This window comes from Eptesicus fuscus, chromosome 3 (assembly GCF_027574615.1).
Source record: "Eptesicus fuscus isolate TK198812 chromosome 3, DD_ASM_mEF_20220401, whole genome shotgun sequence".
Taxonomy (NCBI): Eukaryota; Metazoa; Chordata; class Mammalia; order Chiroptera; family Vespertilionidae; genus Eptesicus; species Eptesicus fuscus.
Genome location: NC_072475.1, coordinates 98,431,653 through 98,455,691, shown reverse-complemented (window position 1 = coordinate 98,455,691; position 24,039 = coordinate 98,431,653). Strand labels below are relative to the sequence as shown.

Sequence of the window (24,039 nt, the reverse complement as noted above, 5' to 3'; positions counted from 1 at the left end):
ATGATGCAGTAACAGCTTTTATGTGGTAGAAATGACAAGTGAAGTATGTGTATATAATGGAAATGTATTGGTTTACAACGTTGAATATATTGGTTTAAAAAAATCTAACACGTACACACACACAAATTACTTAGTAACCAGGACAAAAAAAGACTCCAACTTAATGTCAACACAAAATGAATATACCAAACTCATTCTTCTGCAACATTAGGAAACAAATCATCCTGTAGACTTAATTTAAAAAGACAGGAGAAAATCTATTTTCCACAGACCAAATGCATAAGGAAAACTAAGATACAAAAACAGCCACCGTCTATAAAACATTACAAGATTAGTAAGCCATATATTTACTACATATTCGCCATGTGTTTATAAATGCAATTATCATAAGTGGGTTAGTATTGATGCACATTATTTTATGGTTGCAAGTTCACTGGGACCAATTAATTTAATGTTCTGGTCAACGATATTACTTGATATGTTAATTACCAGGGCTTCCTGAGTGATGATACTGGAAAAAAGGCTCACGTGACATGAAAATAACTTCATGTAAGAGCATTCTATAAATGCTTCTTAGGAGTGGAAATTGCATGATATGAGCAAAGAAAGCTAGTGAGCACGCACCTCCTGTCGGGCTGGTGCTGCATGTGGCCAGGCTCCTCTGGGCAGTCCTGCAGCATGGGCTGGAGCTCCTCCTGTGGAGACGGGGTCAGGGTGGCCGTGGACTGGTGGCTGTAAGACACAGCGGCCGGAGAAGACGCTGCTCCTCGGATGGGGGGAGTGGGGCCTCGTTCATCTTCCTCCTCTTCTAGTTCGTTTTGTTGTAAATACATCCTCGCTGGTGGCACTGGACATGGCATTTCTTGGTCATAGCTGAAACAGATTATAAGGATACTTAGAATTACTTCAGGTTATTCAAATAAACTAATTGTGTAGTTAATGGAGTATCAGCCTTGAACTGTGTCTTCAATCTGAATGTCCTGGGCCACATTAAGGAGGTATTGTTAAAAAAAATGGTTCACCATCACACAGGTTTGTGAATTGCTATACATACATTATATGTTATATAATATACATTATATATTATATGTTATATCTGTAACATCTAAGAATTTTTCTTTGAGAAAAATTATATGTAGTTGAACTTAGTACTTCTAAAATGAGTCTTAGGCTCTATCTGTGTTTTCCGATGGTCTTAGGCTCTACAGCAGTGGTTCTCAACCTGTGAGTCACGACCCACAGGTTGAGAACCGCTAGCAGGGTCGCCTAAGACCATCGGAAAACACATATATTTACATTACGACTCATTAACAGTAGCAAAATTACAGTTATGAAGTAGCAACGAAAATAATTTTATGGTTGGGGGTCACCACAACGTGAGGAACTGTATTAAAGGGTCGCGGCATTAGAAAGATTGAGAACCACTGCTCTAGATGGATCTGAAAAGCATTCATGCCTTTCGCTTGTCTCCTGCCCCAGTGCGTATGGTTATTGATTAGAATAGCAGTGACTTTCTGCATTATACAAACTGTGCTCTTGTTACTCTTTTCTCTAGTTCATTTTTCACCACCTGCCTTGTTTCCCTGAGCTCAGGAAAGTTGAGGTTCATGTAACATGATTTCTTTGTATCTTCTTTTACTTTACTAATCCCACCATGATGTTTCCTGTGTCAACAAATAACACAAGAAATCTTGCAGTCTCTTTGAATTATTTCTCTCTCTTCTATCTCAAAGTATCCCTAGTTCATCTCTAGTCTATCTCTAAAAATTCTTTAGAAGCTATTCCTCTTTTTAAATCTGCTGTATGTGCTACTGCAATAACTTTGTAATCCATCTCCTGGCCTCCAGTCAATCTTTCTTCATCCTCACACTGCTTCCCAAATTACTTTATTATAAGACACATCACTCCCTGGTCACTCATTTGCTCTGAAGTAATAAATGACTCTCATTGTCTAGAGAATAAAATATAAGTGAATACAAGACATTCATGATATCTGGCTTACATTTGCCTTCCCAGCTTCCTTTCACTCCCTACAATGTGTTTCATGTTAGTTCTCCAGGAGTCCACATTGCTGTGTGGTCCTCATGTCCACAATACCCCTTCTCTTGATTGAGAACCTTCTCATTTGTCAAGGTCAAGAACAAAAGCCAGGAGCCCTGGAAACCTTCATTCTTCCCAGTTAGACTCAGTTGGAGCACAGAGGTGTCTATCTTTGTTTTATTACTATATCCACTTATTTCATTTCAGTTCTTTTAAAAAATATATATTTTATTGACTTTTTTGCAGAGAGGAAGGGAGAGGGATCATTAGAAACATCGATCAGCTGCCTCCTGCACACCCCCTACTGGGGATGTGCCCACAACCAAGGTATATGCCCTTGACCGGAATCGAACCTGGGACCCTTCAGTCCAAAGGCCAACGCTCTATCCACTGAGCCAAATTGGTCAGGGCTCATTTCAGTTCTTGTTATTTTTGTTTGTTTGTTTCTTTTCTTTTTTTTGAGGACTAAAATAGCAATTAATGTCATTATCATGGTCTAGAAAATGAATCTTTAAAAGTACAGTCAAACATCATATTTGCACATGCCATATCTGCAAATTTGCCTACTTGCTAAAATTTATCTGTCACCCCAAAGTCAATACTTGTGGCTCATTCACAATCAGTCAACAGACTTGTGCTAGGAGGTAAAAAATAAGAGTCACCTGATGACCACATCACTAGCAGAGTGCAAACAAGGTGACACTCTGCCTCCTTGTTTCCGTGATCATACTGTAAGCAGGTGTCCTTTTCATGGTCTATATAGTGCCACATTGTTCTCTCTGTATTTGCTTTATATTGGTGACTACCCTGTTTAAAATGGCCCCAAGTATATTACTTACGTAAGTGCTGGCTAGTGTTCCCAAGGATAAAAAAGTACTGTGATGTGTCTTAATGAAAAAATATATTAGATGACCTTTTTTTAGGAATGACTTATAGTGCTGTTGGCTATAAGTTCAATGTTAATGAATCAAAAATATATACTATAGATGATGTCTTTAAACAAAAACACACATAAAACAATAAGTTGTTTAGGTTTGGACCATTTAACAAAAATGTGAGCAGAGGCTTGCAGGAACCTAACCCTGCATTTCAGCTGGGAACAATGGGTCAGTATTCTATAATTAAGTGATTGGAAAATAAAACTACAGAGACTTTGTTTCCCAGAATAGTTGGAACTATAAAACTGGTATATGCGTGTGTGCGGTGAAAGAACAATGCACTTCTATGATAGTCACTGAAAAGACTGCATTTTCAGGTAGATTCTGGAGGGTTTCTTTGGGTTGTTGTTAGTTCCCTACATCCAGTGAGTTTTCCTCTACTGATCAGATTAGTGAAGCAGCTGCTTTGTTTTGTTGGGAGGTACCATGTCCAGTTCCACAGAATCTGGAGTGTGGATGAAGCACACTAACTTTCTAACAGCTGTCATGTGTATTATGTACACTTGTTAAATCCTTGTGAGAGACAATTCAGTCGATTTAAATTTCTATAGTTTTGAGCATAATGTGATATAATAACAGACAGTTTTCAGGATGCTGTGGGTAAGACACAAATCCACATCATTACCTTATGAAAATTCAGACATGTACAACAAAATTCAGAGACAAGTGTTTCTGGACCTTAGGAATCAGTCTCGCCTTGGTGATCTAGTTTAACCATTACTTTGTATGGGCTTAAGAATCATATATTCCACTTACATCTGTTCTGAAATTCCTCTTACCTTTCATCCACCGAAATACTGAACTCTTCACTGTTGCTATGAGGAGGAGGATGCGCCGGGGGTGGGGGAAGCAGATCTGCCCAGTTCATGCCACCTTGTTTTGGTACTTTGGGTGTTCGTGTCCCTTTCTTGTGCCCTTGACTCCCTTGAAAAGAAATGAAATTCAGTCTTTTATTTCTGGCCTCTAAAATTTTTCTATTATCTTTGGGTTAATTATTTTCTGTAAATATGATCTTATTATAATTCATATATATAAAGAAAAACACACTTTTCTTCATTAATTTTTAATAGAACTGTACAATCGAAGATGTACAATTTAACTGCAAAATAAATAGCAAAAAGCAATAAAACCATAAATGAATTTTGCAAGTCATATCATTAATAGCAATCTTCTTACAGCAATTAATTGCACTATGGATTATCATCTAAAACAAATGAGCTGTAGACATACTTTCTGAAATTCCTTCTTAATATTTAATTACTGGAACTTTAAATACAATATGATACAGATACGATCTATTAATGTTCCACTGTTGCACTAAATCACTGAATATATATAATTTGTACTTGCCCATTGAAATGATTTAGGCACAATGGAATTACTAGTTTTTGTCAGAAAAGCAGGTGCAGATGAAAATAATTGCTGAAAGAATATAACTAGCAACAAAAGAAGCATAAAATTATTTTTTAAAAGGGAGAGAAGTATATTTAGCCATTGTTTCTATAAATTTATGGCTTAGAGTAAAATGATGTTTCTTGCACATTCTTAGAAATTGGAAATAGCCCAATTACTCACGTGCCCCAGTGTTCATATTTTAGATTCGGCATATTCTTTAAACATAGGTAGTTGGGCATTTTAGAGCATTCATTTTAAAATAACTTGGGTCAAAAGTTATTTTGAGATAATATGGTCTTTATCCTCTCCCTCCAATATGATACATTTTAGATTCTTATATACATTATAGACAATGATTCTATAATTGTTTTCCACACATGATCCCTCAAATTCTGTGAATTGTGTTGATCTTAATTTTTAAAACCCCTTTGAAACAGCTCCAAGTTACATGGGGTCTGAAACCGGTCATATGAGCCTTATTTATTTATTTATTTATTTATTTTTCACCTGGGAATTTTCAGTCAAATCTCAGTGTTTGTTAAGCCACACATTCTTGCACTGGTATGTTACTGCACCGAGTATGGGCCCAGGGACAGGCTATCACTAATAAATTATGATTGTCTCCTTTCTCTCTTCCTGCACTCACTTGGCCTGTGTTGGAATGGCTGAGCACATACTGTGGAGTTGACTATACCCAATGCTTTCCTTTTGATTTACTGGCACATATATTCTGTAACAACTCCATCCGTGTCCTCAGACCTAACATCACAACAAAAATCTCTCCTACACTTCATTTGCTTGCTTCCTTCTCTCCCCTAATTATCACCAGATTTGACATTTTTTTTTATCTATTCATCGAATGTTCACAGAATACCTAGTAATAAATAGCAGCAGAACATCAGAATCTAGATATTGAAGCTGAGGGATGGAGAAAGTCAATTGAATATTAATAACCTAGATTCATATTTCCCCATTAAGTTATAATTTCCTAAGTGGCTAACAATTCAAAGATGAAATGGCATGAGATATCAATATTAACATATTTCCTAGTTGTCAGAAGAGTAGATCTTTGAAAATTTTCTGTTAATTCAGGATTTACTTACTTTAAAAAGGAAAAAAAAAGTAATTTGATAAGATTTTAATTGTTAAAAAAATCAACACATGGTAGAAAAAAATAGATATAAAAAATAAAGAGCTATTTCTTAGCTTTTTTAATTCAAATATGAGAACACAGGTCAGAAAATACCCAATCTCCATTCTTTAATCAAGGAAAGATGGGAAAATGCAAATACAATATATATCTTTATAAAAACCTAAGCGACCATTATGGTGGAATGACTGGACTGACCAGAATGACCAGTTGCTATGACGTGCACTGAGCAGGCAGGCAGGTAAGCAGTTAGGAGTGAGCAGGCAGGCAGGTGAGCTGTTAGGGGCGAGCAGTCCCAGATTGCAAGAGGGATGTCCAACTGCCGGATGTCTGACTACAGGGATAGGGCCTAAACCAGCAGTCAGACACCCTCGAGGGGTCCCAGATTGTGAGAGGGTGCAGGCCAGGCTGCAGAACCCCCCCACTGTGCATGAATTTTGTGTACCGGGCCTCTAGTATTCATTATAAAATAGAGGTGGAGACACTTGGCTAAAAGCACCTAGCAACAATTTTAGTCCAGATGTTCAGAAGTGATATTTCTACCATGTCCTGGGGAAACATAATAGAGTCAAGATCAATTGGTTGTGTTCTCATTGTGGTGTGACTTGCCACATGTTAGTTCTAATAATGAACTGCCTTTAATTAGAAAAACAGGACTTAAGTACTAGAAAGCTCCCATCTGCAGGCCCTATCAGGAAAACAGCTGGCAAACAGCTGCAACAGCACGAAGACCACAGGGAAGAGGCATCAATGTGATTTCTGAGGTACTTCCAGACTTAAGTTGGGAGGTTGCTTAATGAGGTTTTACTGTAAGAACTGAGGGAGTAGAGAGTTTATAAACTGAGGCAAGTTTCTATTGTACCTAGATCTCACAATATTGTCACTGAGGCTTTTGATTCTCAAGTGCCAAAATTTTATGTGCCTTCAAATGGTAACATTAGAAGATTAACTATATATGCAAAATTTTTAAATTATATTTTGGCTTGGAATTGGGGAAGGTGTAACAGCCTTTAAAGACTACTTCATGCTCTGGCTTTATTAAAGCTCCTCAACAAGGAGGAAAATAGGATCCTCGTCTTTGTTAGCAAATAGAACATAAAATGGTTTTGTGAATAGATAGTTCTTCAAATTACAGAGACAAGACCCTTATCTGAAAGATTACAATTATATGAAGTTACAGACATGTCATATATACACTTCAGTTCATTAGCATTCAATTCATAATCTTAGAATGCAACATCTTTTGAAAAGAAATGCTGACTTTCTCTTTCTTTCCCCTTACTTACCAGATGTACTACTGCCCCGGTCAGAACTATTGTAGGATCCTCCTGTATTCTGGTCATATGATTGGTTGTATGGGATAGTTGGAGGAATTGTGTCATTTGCTCGATAATCTAGACATTTTGGATGAAAACAATTAAACATTTATTTTCTTTTTGGTGCCTCAATCATTTAACAACAATTAGGCTTTTTAAACCATCATGTTGATCACTTGCTAAGACATGTGTAAATGTTCCAGAGGAAAAGTCAAGAAAAAATAAAGACCTTTAAACATGTCTCCTTTAAGATTTATAAGGAGACTTGACTTGGGGTGGTAAACACATGATACAATATACAGATGATTTATTATAGAATTGTATACCTGAAACCTTCCTTATTTATTAACCAATGTCACCCCAATAAATTCAATTTAAAATAATTTTTAAAAATGATTTATAAAATACAAATTATTTGCATCATTTTTTTCACATGAATTAGACTAAACATAGATGTGAACAAATCCTATGAGAGACTATTTCTTCTCCTTAAATTCTTTGTAAATCATGTTTGCCAGAAATCAGATTTGCTTAACTTCTTACCTTTATAAATAGAGTAACAAAATCATTTTAACAATGAGAAATCAGGAAATATCATGTCTTTAAATCATAAAAAATAAGTAAAATAAAAAATAAAACGGAAACTTGTCAGCAAGATTATATCTAATAAAAATATATCCATGATAAGAAAGCAAAGTATTTCAATCTGCCACAAAGGCAGAGGGAACAGTCTAAATGATAAACTCACCACTGGAATGTAATGAGTAATAATCTGTCAGTCTAGTTGCATGCCAGCGTCTTTATTATAGTTTCACATACCAAGTCTGTTTACAAGCAGTATAAACAATAAATCAGAGTTCTGAAATGTTTGTACAGAGGGCTGTCAGGCCTTTCCACAGTCCACAGTAAAGCCATGTACTATGGAGGAATACTGTAACAATAGTTTGAATCCTCACTACAAACTCTGTGATTGCAGAAGAGTCTTATTCATCTTTGTCAGCCTTTGTCATGAATTTGTGCAAGAGTCTTAAGAAATATTTATTGAATTGGGTTATTATGCCAATCCAGTGTTTTCTTAAACTTAAAAAAAAAGCAAGATGTGTATTATTAAATTAGAACATATAATACTAACAATCAAACGAAATAGTAGGTTTAAGCTGTTGTGTAATCTGTAACTGTAATCTGTTCTATTTTTTAAAAAAGAGGTCCCAACTCAAGGCTAAAGAAAAATAAGTCTATATCTCTAATTATCTACAATAAAATGTATCTTTTACCTGGACACTCATACAAAATTGCCTGATCTATTCAAATGAGAGCAATCGCTTTTTTTTATGACATAACTTTACAAATCATGTTATTAAAGCAGTAGCCTGAAGGACTACAAAGAAATCAAATACCAGTCTCTTCAAACTCACACATATTACAATAGAGAAACATTCCCCTCTGGCCATAAAATACCATTCTGCTGCGACAAGTTAACACTAAACTCAATTTATTTTAGGTTCTATCCTGACAGACTTCAATCAGGTCAACCAAAGAAACTTAGGTTCTACAATCATACAGTAACCGCATGAGGTGAGAGAGAGACGGCAAACTGAACCACTTCTCCAGTTCAATTTAATTATTTTTCTTCAGTTTGATATAAAAGTGCCATTCATTTATATGACCATATAGAAGCAATTATCTTCCATCCTTGACTGGAAAAATGGAATAGTCTATTTATTTAAAATGTGAGGTATTGTGACGGTTGTACATCTGCCTTATGAATAAAAGATCGTCTGTCCTAAGCAATCCCTCACCTACGATTAAATTTAAATTAATCTCAAAACCATTCAAAAATACTTATATTTATTTTAAAATCAATTTCCAAGGTTATTGTTGTGCTAACTAACTCTTTGACACTGGACATTTTTAAACCAAAGAAATAAGAATACTGTAGTGACAAAGGAAAGGGCTCGCTTGCTAGTGCCGGATGAGTTTCCGCACGTAGGGCAGAAGGGTTAAGGGTACCGATACAGAAAAGAATGGGAATGAAGGCAAAGCTCTTCACCTTTGTTCAGTTTGTTTTGCTCCATGATGTTATACTGAATTGGTGCCATTTCTTGTTTCTGCTGCCCGGGTGGCTTCCAGTGCTTCTCGCCGGAGTCCCCACTGCCATTGTTCATGTTGTTGCTGAGGTTTGACTGGATGAGCTGGGTGGTGGCATAAGGAGTGGGCTGCCCTGATGGATTGACAAAACGCCCATCCTTCAGATTTGGGCTATTGAAGGTTTTCATCTCATTGATTTTGTTACTAAGGTCCACATCACCATAAACAGTTGACTCAGGGAGCATCAGATTTGTTTGTTTGTTATCCAGTTGGTTGTTATAATTTGCTATACAATCAGCTATGTGCAACGAAGAGGAAAAGGAAAAAGTCATTCTCCATGGTTATTTGTTTTAAATTTCTTTGTAAGTAGCTTTGCGAGTCACAGTAAAATTGTTATGTCAAGAACAAATAAGATAGAAGGAAAGGGCCAAGTATTTACATGTGCTTTCTAAAGAAAACAATTAAACTTTGAGGAAATAAGAGAGGACACACGGAATTTATTCTGCTAGTGCTATATAGTAAATAATTTTCCCAATTTAATATAACTTTTCTTTAACAACCCTATTAAGAGAAGTTCCACCAAAATAATACATACATGAATATCTTTATGTGTCAAATTAAAATTTTCTAGTCTGTAGTGATTGAATTACTTGAAGCTACGGGTTAGCTATCGAAGCAATAGAACAAAGTGTATTAAGTTCAGACTCCAAACAAAGAAAAAAACAACTCTGACCCCTGTCAAAGAACATGAGATTTAAGTATTTTAGAAAGTACCTCTGCTCAAAAGATATGAGGAACAAAGGAGTGATAGTACATAGTGCTCAGGAAATTTTATTAGTTATTCTCTTGCTCATGTAGGATAATCATTGTCAGGGAAAGATACTAATCATTTTTTTTCATGGTTTTACAAAGTTGGAGGGACCACAATACCAGATATGAAGTTATACTACAAAGCCACTATAATCAAAACAGCCTGGTACTGGCACAAGAATAGGAAGATAGATCAATGGGACAGAACAGAGATCACAAGAATGACAATATTGATGGCAAAAGGAATCATAAGTAACTGGGGTAATTTAATCAAATAAAATATGAAATAATATCTATTATGTCTACTATTTTAATTTCCCTTTAATTTTTCCTGCATTGAAATATTTGAGAATGAAGTAACTGATATGTTTATATAGAAATAGTTAAAGCCTGCTATTAAAATATTTAAAAAGTAGGAGAAAGTAAAATCATAATTTAAAATTAAACATTTAAAAATTTTTTAAAAATTAGTGAAGCTACAATGATAAAAATACCATTATGTTATTCATGTAGCTTCTAGTGGTACCAATATTAATTGGTCACCTTGAAGATTGGATATTTTAAAAAATGATAAATAAACGTGGTTGATATTAAAGATGCAACCTTAAATATGATCTTAAGAAAAATTGCAACTTCCCTTATACTAAGTTCGACTACTTGTCATTTCAGTAATAAATGATCAAGGAGCAGAATTATTTTATTCATCTGGCCTTTACCAATTCTAATTCTTAATTTATAGGTATTAACTTTTGTTGAATAGTGGTTAAGAAATATTATTAAAGGCCACACAGATTTGGCAACAACATTTCTCTTCCCCAGTCTTTCTAACTGAGTGCTAGAGATAATGGGCATGTTTTGTTCTGCATTGTGAATACAGTAGCCACTAGCCACATGTGGCAACTGAGCACTTGATTGTGACTAGTAAGAATGAAGAACTTTAGCAAATCTGATACAGAAATATATTAAAAGATCAGACACCATGACTAAGTGGGATTTATTTCAGGGATGCAAGGCTGGTACAATATTTGCAAATCAATAAATGTGATACATTACATAAACAACTCAAAAGACAAAAATTACATGATCATATCAATAGATGCAAAAAAAGCATTGGACAAAATCCAACACCCATTTTTGATAAACACTCTCAGCAAAGTGGGTCACCTTGAAGATTGGATATCTTAAAAAATGATAAATGAACATGGTTGATACTAAAAATGCAAACTTAAATATGATCATACCTCCACATAATAAAAGCCATATATGACAAACCTACAGCCAACATCATACTCAATGGGCAAAAACGAAAACAATTTCCCCTAAGAACAGGAAAAAGACAGGGATGTCTGCTTTCACCACTCTTATTCAACACAGTACTGGAAGTCCTAGTCACAGCGATCAGACAAGAAGAAAACATAAAAGGCATCCAAATTGGAAAGGAGGAAGTAAAACTCATTATTTGCAGATGACATAATATTGTACACAGAAAACCCTAAAGACTCCATAAAAAAAAAAAAACTACTAGACTCAATAAAGGAATTTGGCAATGTAGTAGGATACAAAACTAATGCCCAATAATCGATGGCATTTTATACACCAATAATGAATTCTCAGAAAGAGAAACTAAACACTCTCATTTATCACAGCAACAAGAAGATTAAGATACTTAGAAATAAATTTAACCGAGGAGGTAAAAGATTTATACTCAGAAAACCACAGGACATTGTAAAAAGAGATAGAGGAAGATATAAACAAGTGGAAGAATATAACGGTTCATGGATTGATAGACTTAACATCGTTAAAAAGTCCATACTACCCAAAGCAATCTATAGATTCAACGCAATCCCTATTAAAGAACCAATGGCATATTTCACAAGTATTGAGCAAAAACTCCAAAAATTTATATGGAACAAAAAAAGACCCTGAATAGCCATAGCAATCTGGAGAAAAAATAAAGTTGGAGGGATAACAATACGAGATATCAAGTTATACTACAAAGCCACTGTAATCAAAACAGCATGGTACTGGCACAGGAAAAGGCATATAGATCATTAGAACAGAACAGAGACCCCAGAAATTGACACAAGCCATTACGCTCAATTGATATTTGACAAAGAAGGAAAGAGCAATCTCTTCAATAAGTGGTGCTGGGAAAATTTAGACAGATATGTGCAAAAATAATGTAACTAGACCACCAACTTACACCATACACAAAAATTAAATCAAAATGGATAAAAGACTAAAACGTAGGATGTGAAACCATAAAAATCTTAAAAGAAACCATAGGCAGACAAATCTTAGACATCTCTCATAGCAACATGTTTTCAGATTCATCTCTTAGGGCAAAGGAAACTAAGGAGAAAATAAAAAAATGAGACTACATCAAAATAAGAAGCTTCTGCACAGCAAAAGAAATAATCAACAAAATGAAAAGGGAGCTCACTGTATGGGAGAACATATTTTCCAATGATTCATCTGATAAAGGGTTAATATCCAAAATATATAAAGAATTCATACAACTTAACAAAAGAAAGACAAACAATCCAATTAAAAAATGGGCAAAGGACCTAAATAGATGCTCCACCAAAGCAGACCTTCAGATGGCCAAGAGACATATGAAAAAATGCTCAAAGTCACTGGTCATGAGAAAGATGCAAATTAAAAGGACAATGAGGTATCACCTCACATCTGTCAGGATGGCTACCATCAATAAGTCAAAAATGAGAAGTGCTGGTGAGGATGTGGAGAAAAGGGAAACCTAGTACACTGCTAGGAGTAATGCAGACTGCTGCAGCCATTATGGAAACAGTATGGAGTTTCCTCAAAAAATAAAAAAAAATGGAACAACCATTTGACCCAGTGATCTGACTTCTAGGAATATATCCTAAGAAACCAGAAACACCAATCAGAAAGGATATATGCATCCTTATGTTCATAGCAGCACAATTTACAATAGCTAAGATCTGGAAACAGCCCAAGTGCCCATCAGTAGATGAGTGGATAAAAAAAAACTGTGGTACATTTATACCATGGAATACTATGCAGCAGTAAAAAAGAAGGATCTCTTACCCTTTGAGACAGCATGGAGAGACCTGGAGAGTATTATGCTAAGTTAAATAAGCCAGTCAGAGAAAGACAAGGATCACATGATCTCACTCATATGTGGAATCTAATGAATAAAATAAAATGATGAACAAAATAGACCCAGAGACATAGAAGTACAGATCAGACAGCTGAACCTCAGAAGGAAGGCGGGGGTGGGGGGTGGGTGGGTGGGAAGAGATCAACCAAATAACTTGTATGCATATGTGCAAAACCCATGGACACAGACAATAACGTGGTGGAGGCCTGGGGTGGGGTGCGGAGGCGGCTACAAGGAGTCAATGTGAGAAAAAAGGGGCCATACGTAATACTTTCAACAATAAAGATTAAAAAATATAATTTTTCATTTTAAATTGTATTTTTAAAATTTGAATATAGCCACCTATAGCTAGAGGCTACCATATTGGACAACACAGCTTTACATATAAATTTAAATGACTATTGTAATTTTTTTCTTATATAGAGCTCAGCATGGTCTTCCTTTTATTTTATAATTATGTGAGCATCCACCTGTCTGGACAACTAGCATATGCACCTTTGGAAAACATGAACTTGGTCACAGGGTTATGTTACATTCCTACCCATATCTATTGGGAGTTCTTTCCAGGTCAGAGTTACAAATTACGCTATGACTGCTCTTTATATAACATATATACCATCTTTACTTAAATGCCATGTTCTGTTTCCCTGTTCTTAATTCAATGGATTATGGATTATTTTACTTCTATAGTCATATCTTCTGATTCTTTACAATTATTTTAATATTCCCATATTGTGAATGTTGAAGTTTTTAAAAATAAAAATCATTTATAATTTTTTTATCCATTCAAATATTATGTACTACACATTCATATTTTAGCAAAGTAATTTCCTTGCATATATTTCTGAACCAAGAACATACAACACAAAATAAAAGATGCATACACATCTGCAAAAGATATATATTTCTTATGTCATCAGGATTTACTTCTATACTATAAAAATGGATGATTTTAAATTTCAGTTAATTAAACATTTTTATTTTTCTTACATAGTTGTTATTATTATTATTACTGCTGTTAAGAATTTGGTTCTCTCAAACTATAGGTTTATTCACATTTTGATGTTTTATTCCCCAAATGTTGAAAATAATTAATTACAATTAAAAATTATAACTGCAAACATTTTTATGAAGATGAAAACTTTTACATAATTTCAGTTTTCCTAATTTGATTCCTATTCTGGAGTTTATATTCTCCATACTTCCATCAAACACTGGGAATCATTTTTGTGGGAGAATAAATTGTGGAGAAGTAGGGATGGAAAAGTAAATAGGCTAGACTGCCAAACCATACTCAGAATTTCACGAAAATGTTGATCAAGTTTTCCCTTCCAACGTAGGGAGGGAAAGAAATTTATCAAGAAAAAAAAAAAAAGAAATTTATCAGGATGTCTCCGGGTCTCTAACCTGGGCGACTGTAGGTGGTGAGATTGCTGTCGCTGTTCCCACTGCCCGCGGTGCAGCAGTTGATGGAGCAGTCATTGTGATTGTTACCAGTGTTAGGCCACGTGTCTGCCAGCCAGGGCTGTGCAGCAGGCTCACTGATGTTGAGAAGTCCTGGCCTAAAGAAAAGAAACATATTAAGCAAATGTTATATAAATAGCAAATAATATTTCTAATTCAGAATTTGAATGAATTATTTATTTCATTATTCTCACAAATAATTTGGTCAACTATACTGAATGACATTATTATTCCTTTTATTTTACAGACAAGGCAACTGTAATGTAATATTCTGTGATGCGCCTCGGTTTATATAACCATAACTTTGTAAACTGGCAATGCTCTACTCCATCTTTAGACACTGACTAAAAATCAAACATGGAACTTAAGAATACAGAGACATGTATTTTTTTAGTGTTTTAGTAGCTTAAAGAATGCCATAGTTAAGAGTTTGCATTTCCTCACTTTTGACCCCTTAAAGAAGTCATGATTCTTCCCACAACATAATTTGAAAAATGAAACAAGCTCATCACTTAGACAATGGATCCTGCACAGTAAGAACATTTGCATATTTTTCTTCACAACGATGTTTCAGAAATAGTGAGTCTGGGGTCTGTGCCATTCTGCAGAGAGCCCATCAAAGTTTCAGTGCACAGTTCTTTAAGCTTGCCAACATTTTCTGATGGGGACCATGTAAAATGCACAAATCCCTATATAAACAAAGGAAAGCTATTGAATTAAACCTGGTAAAACAAAGATGGTCCACTATAAGAAATATTAGTGTTCCTTTTTTTTTTTTTTTTTTGGCACAACAGATGTTAATCCTCTTTCATTATGTGTTGGGAATGCAAAGCACATCAGCAATTATTAATGGGAGCCCTGCGGACCAGCAGGGCAGAGATGCAAACTGGAGCCCCAGAAAGGCATTCATGGTGTCCTTTCCCAGCACTGTCAGTGTCTGCTAACTCAGCAGAGGTGATGATGCAGATGTGCTGCCAGACCCACAATAAACAGACGGGGACTACAAATTCTGCAAAGACGTTCTTCGTGGTTTCATTTTTCTTGTTTCAGTGCAATAAACATGCTTCTCATTTACCTGGGAAGCAAGAACCTGACATTCCACTCTCCATGGTTCCTATGCTGACACAGTCAACTGAGAAAACTTACTATGCAAAGGATGATTATTTGAGGAACAATTCACTTTATTTATTTAATTTTATTTTTAATCCTCAACAAGGATTTTTTTTTCATTGATTTTTTTTAGAGAGGGACAGAGAGAAACATCGATGTGAGAGAAACACATCAACTGGTGGCCTCCTGCATGCACCCCGACCAGGGCCTAGGCCAGGGAGGAGCCTGCAACCCAGGTACGTGCCCTTGACTGGTCAAACCCGGGACCCTTTGGTCCGCAGACTGACACTCTACCCACTGAGCAAAACCGGCTAGGATGAGGAATAAATCACTTTAAATGAAGCATATGGATTTAGACTTTATATATCTATCCATATGAAAATATATATGTGTATATTTGTAATAAAAATGAATATTTACTCTTTGCTTACAATGTGTGAGACATTGTTCTGAGGTCTTAACATATACCAACCAACTCATTTAATCTCACAAATTTTCTACATGGAAGTTACTATTATTCAAACTTTACAGATGAGGAAACCGAGACTCCTGAGACAGGTTAAGAAGTTTGTGCTTGGTTATACAAAGTGAGGGGACGGCAGAGCTGGGATGCAAACCCAAGCAGTCTGGCCCTAAAATCTACATTTTAATCTAGGGTACTAAAGCACACATATTGGGGAGTGCTGACATTTCTTCAAGCCCTCATATATTCTTAATAAAAGGAAGAGTGAGGAAAATGTCTGAAGTCTTGAAATTCACAGTAAAGCTGTTAAAACTGAGCAAAGTTACTATAGAAGTTGTTGATAAAAACATGCTTTGAGAGGCAATGTTGCTGAACTGTAGAAAGTTAAAACATTTAAATGCAAGCTGTTTCACATATATCTGGGGTCTTTGAAATAAATGTTAGTTATAGAAATTCTGCATCCATTAATCTTTTGCTTTCCTTATTTTATTTTCTCTTGAACTTAAACCATGTGTGTTATCACTAGAGAAGTTATTAAAAATAAATCTCTATATTTGGCACAGTAGAGATATTACAGGATGTTTAAAGCATGGGTCAAGTGGAAATTTTCCACAGTCTGTTTTACATGTTTCAAAAGGAATAGACAATATTTTTATGCTACTCTGATCCCCTCAGAACGACACTTTTAAAGTTAATGTTTTGATATCATCATAGGCTGAAAGTACTCTTCATATGTATGGATAGTAGGATTAACAACTCACATCCTAGTTTTTAGTTTAGACTTGTGTTTGGAATGCTAATTATTTAGGCAAGAAGGTTAACTGTGCTTATTAGCTCATAATGAATCTGAAAATGCCATGTGCGTATTTCAGAGGTCTTTGAGGAAGTCAAGGTCATATGCAGCTACTCTGATAAGGGTGTTATGGGGCCTTTTTAAACTAACAATCTCACAGGCTATTTTTATGCATTTAAGACGGTCTAGTGTGCATAAAACAGAGCTAGCTACCCAACAATTAGAACTGAAGCAGGAGCAAACCCAATGCCAGTTACAGGGATTAATATGTGCCTGAAATGTTACCATACAATATATTGTCATATAATGTTAGGTGTTATATTTTCACGCTAACATTTCTGAGTTTTGCCTATTTCTTCCTTGTTTTAAAAAAGACATTATTTATCAGGGAAAGGAAGACACAAGGGCCTACAAAAAACCAATTTATCATACAATTTATATTAGGGGGATAAATTTGTGTCACAAAGGAAAAGAGGAGAAATGAACTTAAGTAACCATGTGGCAGTTACCTTCAATTTCTCTGCTCCTTTATTCCAAGTATGCTGATCACTCACCAAAATCAAAACAAGACAAAAAAAGTACCTACTTGAACTCATAAACCACAAAATAAAATACTACATGGTTCAGGCGCTGGGGAAAATGGTGAAGGAGCCCAGTTGTAAGGGTTGCCTTTAGACTGTCCTTTTTCCATTGATAACATGAAAGACTTTTGAAGCCATGAAGAAGGGAAGGACAGATCTAAGAGTGGCCAATATTTTAAAGAGAAGCAAGCCTGAACTCACTTTCTCAACTCCCATAGCAAAAAAAAAAAAAAAAAAAAAGGGGGGGGGGGAGTTGGCATTTTCCATCTGGTTAGCCTGACTTCCCAACGCTTTTTTTAAGACTTTGTTTGCTTTTTCCTTGTTTATGCTGTGGGTTGGCCTTAAGTAGGTTTTCTTTAAAGAGGTGACTGGGATGTTTGAGGTAAGGAAGCAGATGAATAGGAACAGTACTTAATATTTCCAATACCTTCCCCTGAGTTACATCACAAGTCCTCTCCTTTTTCAAGCTGAGAAGAGGTCTCTTTACATACCACAATCCTCATTCACCCTTCTCCGGGAAGAGCTAAATTCACAATACTGAAAACTGGAAGTGATTTTTAGCTAAACTTTCTCCTTTATTGGAGGAAAATGTCCAGCACCCCAAATTTTCTTTGAAGTCAACTGAACTTAGGTCTTCTGACATTCATTTTTTTCAATAACTCACACATTCTTTCCCTTTTTAAATAGTTTTTGATGATTATCTTTCAAAGATCAATAATACTTCAGCCACTGAGAGACATGATCATATGCATTTCAAAATATTCTGGCTCCAAAAGGGCAAAGGGAATTCACAGGAAATAGTCCAAGTTGAGATAGATGAAAGCAGGACTGCTGCGAGCTTTGTAATAGATTAGGCAAGAAAGAACAAGTGCTTGAAGGAAAACAAAATAGTGATAGTAAAGGGGGTAACACTTAGGATCAACAAAAAGCAGTAACGGATGCAGGGGAGAGCATGACTGGAACATTTTGACTTAGGTGTCACTAAGCAGATGATGTAGGAGGTTCAGTGAGGGCTCCTGGAGTCTGAGATGCCTGAGGGAAGCAGGGTTTAAGGAATGGACATGAGAGAAATGAGTGCAGGAGTTTGGTTCACTCCTCACACACACACACACACACACACACACACACACACACACACACATTCTCTCACACACACTCACACTCACACACACACTCACACTCACACACACACACACACACTCACACACATTCTCTCACACACACTCACACACTCACACTCACACACACACACACTCACACTCACACACATTCTCTCACACACACTCACACTCACACACACACTCACACTCACACACACACACTCACACACATTCTCTCACACACACTCACACACTCACACTCACACACACACACACTCACACTCACACACATTCTCTCACACACACTCACACACACACACACTCACAATCGCTAGAAAATAAGACCTCTTCCTAATATCCTCCTGGTCCCTCTTATGCTGTTCTATTTTCCCCATATCACTCAACTGCTAATACAGGCAGTCCTCAGGTTACGTCGGACTCGATATACATCATTTCATGGTTACGTCACCATCTCCCATTTATTTATTAAAAAAAAAAAAGTTCCGTCATTTCGATGTATGTACATATGTACTTTATGTTTTTTATTATTTATTCACCACAAGTAAAGGTCAGGAATTGTTATCTTTCTTTCAAATTTTTCTTACTGTTTCACTTCATTACTGCTGTGTGTGTGCTCCATGTGAGTGACGTAGGTGCTTATGTAGGTGGGTTCCGACTTGCGGCGAAAACCGTTAAGTCGCCCTGTAGGGATGGGTCTCCCACATAACCCGAGGACCTACTGTATTATAAAGTTGATTTTTTAAGTGTTTATTATTTATCTTCTATCTCCCCCACTAAACGTAGGTGCACACAGACAGGAATCTTTACTGACTTTGTTCACTGATATATCTCAAGTGACTAGAACAGTGCCAAGTTACATGTTGGGTAGTCAATAAATATGTTTGATTAATAAATAAATTTAAAATCGTGTGCATGTGTACATAAAACTGTCATTTTGAGCACTGACTCTAATATATTTATTTAGCTGCTCTCTCTGTAACATTTCAGCATCTTTTATCATTTCATGTGGTATAAAGGTGATTTCTATTTGGTATTTGAAATAAACCGGTTTTATTGCTATTCTATTTTTAGATTTAAAAGGTTAATTTTGCATGGTTATTAGTGAGCTTTCCAAATAGAAAAATATTTCAGAAACTTTGTAAATTTTCAGCCCTGCCACAGAAACTGGCATTTGGTAGCTATGGGCTCCTGCCATTATTCTGATTTGATAACTTGGCCTATTTAGGTTGTTAATTCCTTTACAGCGGAAACCAGACTTACACTGTGCATGTGTGTGCATTGCATGTCCTCCTCTGTGCCTGTGCGCATGCAGGGGCTAGTACAGAGAATATAGAAGCTGCTCAATAAGCACTTTAATATGCTTTGATTAATGAGAAAACTGAAGTCTGAAGTCATAAATATACACAGGTAGAGAGGTGGTTATAGAGCAGGCATTTCAGATTTCCTCATGAGAATGTTCTTATGACAGAGGCTGTTTCATGAATGTCTGGGCTATGATTTAGATGGAAATCCCCTAGATGCAAAAACATGCCCTGGTTTAATTCCTGAATCGAGTGGATTTTATTCCTTATGAAGACCTCCCTCGCTTTTGGATCTTCCAGTGGCTGGCTTTGTTTGACAGGTATGCAAACGGGAAGCTGTAGCAGTAGCTAGTAGTGCTTGTTGCCGTATTTGTACTACATTGCTTAAAGGTTATCAAAATTTTCATTTAAATCACTTTGTCATGTACGAATTCAGTGATTTTGTATCAGACATACGTTCCTCGATTTCAGGAGCAATATCTTACTCATTTTGTCTTTTTCAGAAGCAGTCACATTACCCATCTGTACAGAGCACGACAACCAATAAATTAATTAAACTTGAATCATAAAATGGTTTTTGTTGGAAGATTCTTTTTCTTACACCTAAAGCAAGATGTCACTGTTTTTGAAAAAGAAATAATCTTATTGTAGGAAATCCTGAAGTATGGCTCATATAACATATATATTATTTCATCCCCTTTAAGCCACCTCTCACCTCAATTTGTAATTTCCCTGCGAATATATTAAAGTTCACTGAATAATAACACAAAATTCATAAACATAGGATTGAGGTTCATTTTTATTATAGAAAAGAAAGCTCTGTGTTAATAAGCTACCTAGATTTCTTCTTTTATTTCACCATATTTCCCTGCAAATGGACAGCTGAACTAGGCTGAATTCATAACAAGAACAAAAAGCAAACATAACCTACAACTTATGAGCAAATGCTGTTTTCAGCAGGGTTTAAATGAACACTTTTTGTTTGATAGTATCTGTTAACTAGTTATATTTCTTAATCTTCATAAATGCCATCACTTGATTACTCTAAGTCCTTTTAATCATCTGCTAAATCAGCAAGTCTGTCTTTCCCGGTTCAAGTTCTCCCTCTGGTGGTCACTGACTTTGATGCAACAGCTCTAATCAGGAACTGCATTTGTGTGTAAACTATCTGGTGTCACAGCACATCCGAGTGGAGTATTTCTGAAAGATTTGAACAGATTTCACCTTCAATTTAACTCTTTTAAGCAAAGATAGCGATGTCATTAAGGAAGACAAGAAGAAATATCTGGAATTCCTCTTAGTATCTACAAAACAAGCAAGATAGTTACCTCCCTCCACTGCTCACAGCTTCGCCTCCTCTCTGATAAGTTACTAGAATGTTACAAAAAAAAAAAAAGAAAAGAAAAATTAATAGACATGTTTATATTTGTATGTCAAAAGCTAGTACATTTAGGAGCATCTTTCTAAAATGGAATGCATTCTCCCTTTCTACTTAGAAACAACACAAAAATCATCACAGGAATTAGCAGATTTCTGATTCAAGTAGTATTTTTTAAAACATTGTATAGAATTAAATATAAGTTATTCTTATCAATATATCCACAAGGTTGAGAACTAGGCAAAAGTCCGTACACTCTTATTAAATACCACTGTCATACATTTGTACAGTCGAATTCCCATAGATTTATATTTTCATTTTATTATTATATCTTATCATTTCATAAATTTATTTCAGTGAAATCTTAAATTGAGGGGAAAATCCCTATTAGGCTATTTTTCCCAGAAGTATGAGTAACAGTAAGACAAAGAGAAATGTTTAAATAACCCTTCTCTCTCTCCACACACAAAGATGTATATAGGCCACGCTGTGACTATCAATGAATGCAATGTTTTCCTTATTGTGGCTTCTAGAAGCTCTTCTCATTATATTTTCATCAGGCATGTATATATAGAAAACATATATTTTAATGTTCTTGAAAGCATTCTCAGCTTAATAAGTTATGGGTATAAAAATCTAGCCACAACAAAACAAGATTCGCACATAGGCAAATGGTTAAGGAGATTAGCTTTTCCGTAGCTACAGACACATTTTCTAAGAAGAAATGTGTTTCTAAGAGCTGCCAAATTCTGCTACTTAGAAGAACTCCAAACCGGGAGTCTGCAGAGGAGAGATAACTGCTCCCAGTGATTACAGTAACTGGATTAGCAACGAGGAGGCTAGGCTCCAGGTACATCTCTCACTGGAGGTGATGTGAGAGTGGAGGACCCACTTTGAAAGAAACGGAAGAAAACAGAACATCAGGATTCTGACTTAGGGAAAATGAAAAGTTTTATCTTCAGGTGTGCTGGATATTTTGGTTACCTTCAAGAATGTTGATTCTATGGACAGAGAATTGAAAGGGAGAGACATTTTTGTTGGAAAACCTGAAAGCTTAAGTTAGGGAAAAAATGTACTGCCAAGTATGAAATAATCAATAAGGTCATTAACATGTTAAATCATGCCGAGGGTAGCTACAGTGTGTCTATCTAATGAAACACATGCATACAAGGCTAATGTGCAGTGTGCAATATGAATAAATAACTGCATTAAATGCATGAAAAGCAACACCAACCATTTCTGCTTCAGATGCATGCCTGACATGAGTAAATGAAGTATTGTATTCCATTTAAGCCCTCTCCCCCAACTTACTGCAGAAAATGAAATAAAAACAGAAACACAATAGTACAACACATGCTGAACTAACAAAGGAAAGGAGGAGGGTAAGTGCAAATATATACCTGTTGGTGTGAAGGTAAAAGACGGGACTGAAAATCAAAACAAAATATAAACCAGTTATTAAGCTGAAGAGAGAAAGGGAACATATCACATTAGTATAAATCAAGCAGACAGCTGAACATAAGACAAATGTAAATAACTAAGCCAGCAGCTCTGACATTCTGATATATGAACAAAACAGAATCTGAGGTTAAAGAGAGAACTTGTCTCTACAGGTACCATTTTGAAGTGTCTGGCATTCTGGCACGGAGGGGAATTGTGCTGGGTTAGCCTGTGAATGACCCTGCATTTGGTAACAGATTCAGCTCATGGCTTTAGTACAAACAGGACCCCTCTACTATAAATCATTTCCAAACAGTGGATGATGGATTCTTAAACAAGCATGATGGGGTCTCGCTTCAACCTTATCTAGAAATCTGAAAGTAAATGCTTATTAAAGTGGACTAATAGGCTCTTAAGTATTCATCATTAAGAGACAGAGACAAAGAGTGAGGGGAGAAGAAAGCACGAAAGGAAGGAAGGAATAAAAGAAGGAAGGAAGGAATAAAAGAAGGAAGGAAGGGAGGGAGGGAGAGAGGGAGGAGGGAGGGAGAGAGGGAGGAGGAAGGAGGGAGGAAGGGAGGAAGAAAGGAAGGAAGGAAGGAAGGAAGGAAGGAAGGAAGGAAGGAAGGAAGGAAGGACTGGAATAAAGAGAACCATTAAAATTGAACTATTTCAATGCCAAGTAATGCCTGACACCTTATTATATAAACAGTGTAATGCTACCTATTTATCATAGAAATGTGTGAATAGACAGAAGAAATGGGGAGTTTTAAACTTTAATTTTCCTATTTTAGTTTGTGTTTAGGAGCTTTCTAGGAGTAAGCTGAGCATTTATTTTTTAATGCCACACTCTGGAAGCTAAACAATAGAACAATAACACCCCTCTGAAAACCTGCGCTCTCTGCGGCTATAAATCTTAATCTAATCAATAATGCCTGAAATGGAACTGCAGACCTCAAAAGTAGCAGCCTTGCGGCCCCCATTTTCCTATCTACTCCCATTCCTCGGTGTCGGGTAACACTGTTGCTATTTCCATGATATTTCATAGAGGATGACTTATTTTCTAAACTCTTCACACCGCCCTGGTGAGGAAAGCAGGGAAATCTACCTTACTCCATGAAGACTAAAGTTTGCTTTTACGAAATCCTTAAATACACAAACTATAATATTGGTTAGCTACTGTGGATAAAAAAAGCTGCCAAAAATGTATTGTCCACTTCACATTGGAACATCTCCAAGCAATTGACTTTAGGATTTGAGCATTTGGGGAAGCAAACTGGAATGCTACACCCTCCTTTATAACTGTCACTTCTTACCAAATCATTCTATCTCTGGGCATCCTAGAAAGAATGAAAACAAAAACCTTAATGCTATGAACCCAATTTATACACTGGCCTTCATCTGCAGCATGATAACCCCTGTTTTCAGAATCTATTGTTTTCTTTCAGATGGGTCTTGTCAGAGAGTCAATGTAATTTAGCTACAATAAAAAATTCAGAGCCATAGTAG

The 24,039-nt window shown here is 36.0% G+C and overlaps 1 protein-coding gene across 1 annotated transcript in view; it reads right to left on the bottom strand.

The window, feature by feature from the left end:
* Window positions 1-24,039, bottom strand: part of ROBO1 (roundabout guidance receptor 1) — a 449,233-nt gene that overhangs the window by 30,499 nt on the left and 394,695 nt on the right. Inside the window, exons 19-24 of the mRNA XM_008152276.3 lie at window positions 21,041-21,083; window positions 14,287-14,441; window positions 8,890-9,225; window positions 6,810-6,917; window positions 3,758-3,902; window positions 625-873 (exon numbers count right to left, since the gene is read on the bottom strand). Of these exons, the coding sequence (XP_008150498.2) occupies window positions 625-873; window positions 3,758-3,902; window positions 6,810-6,917; window positions 8,890-9,225; window positions 14,287-14,441; window positions 21,041-21,083 (1,036 nt within the window). The remainder of the gene's footprint in view (window positions 1-624; window positions 874-3,757; window positions 3,903-6,809; window positions 6,918-8,889; window positions 9,226-14,286; window positions 14,442-21,040; window positions 21,084-24,039) is intronic.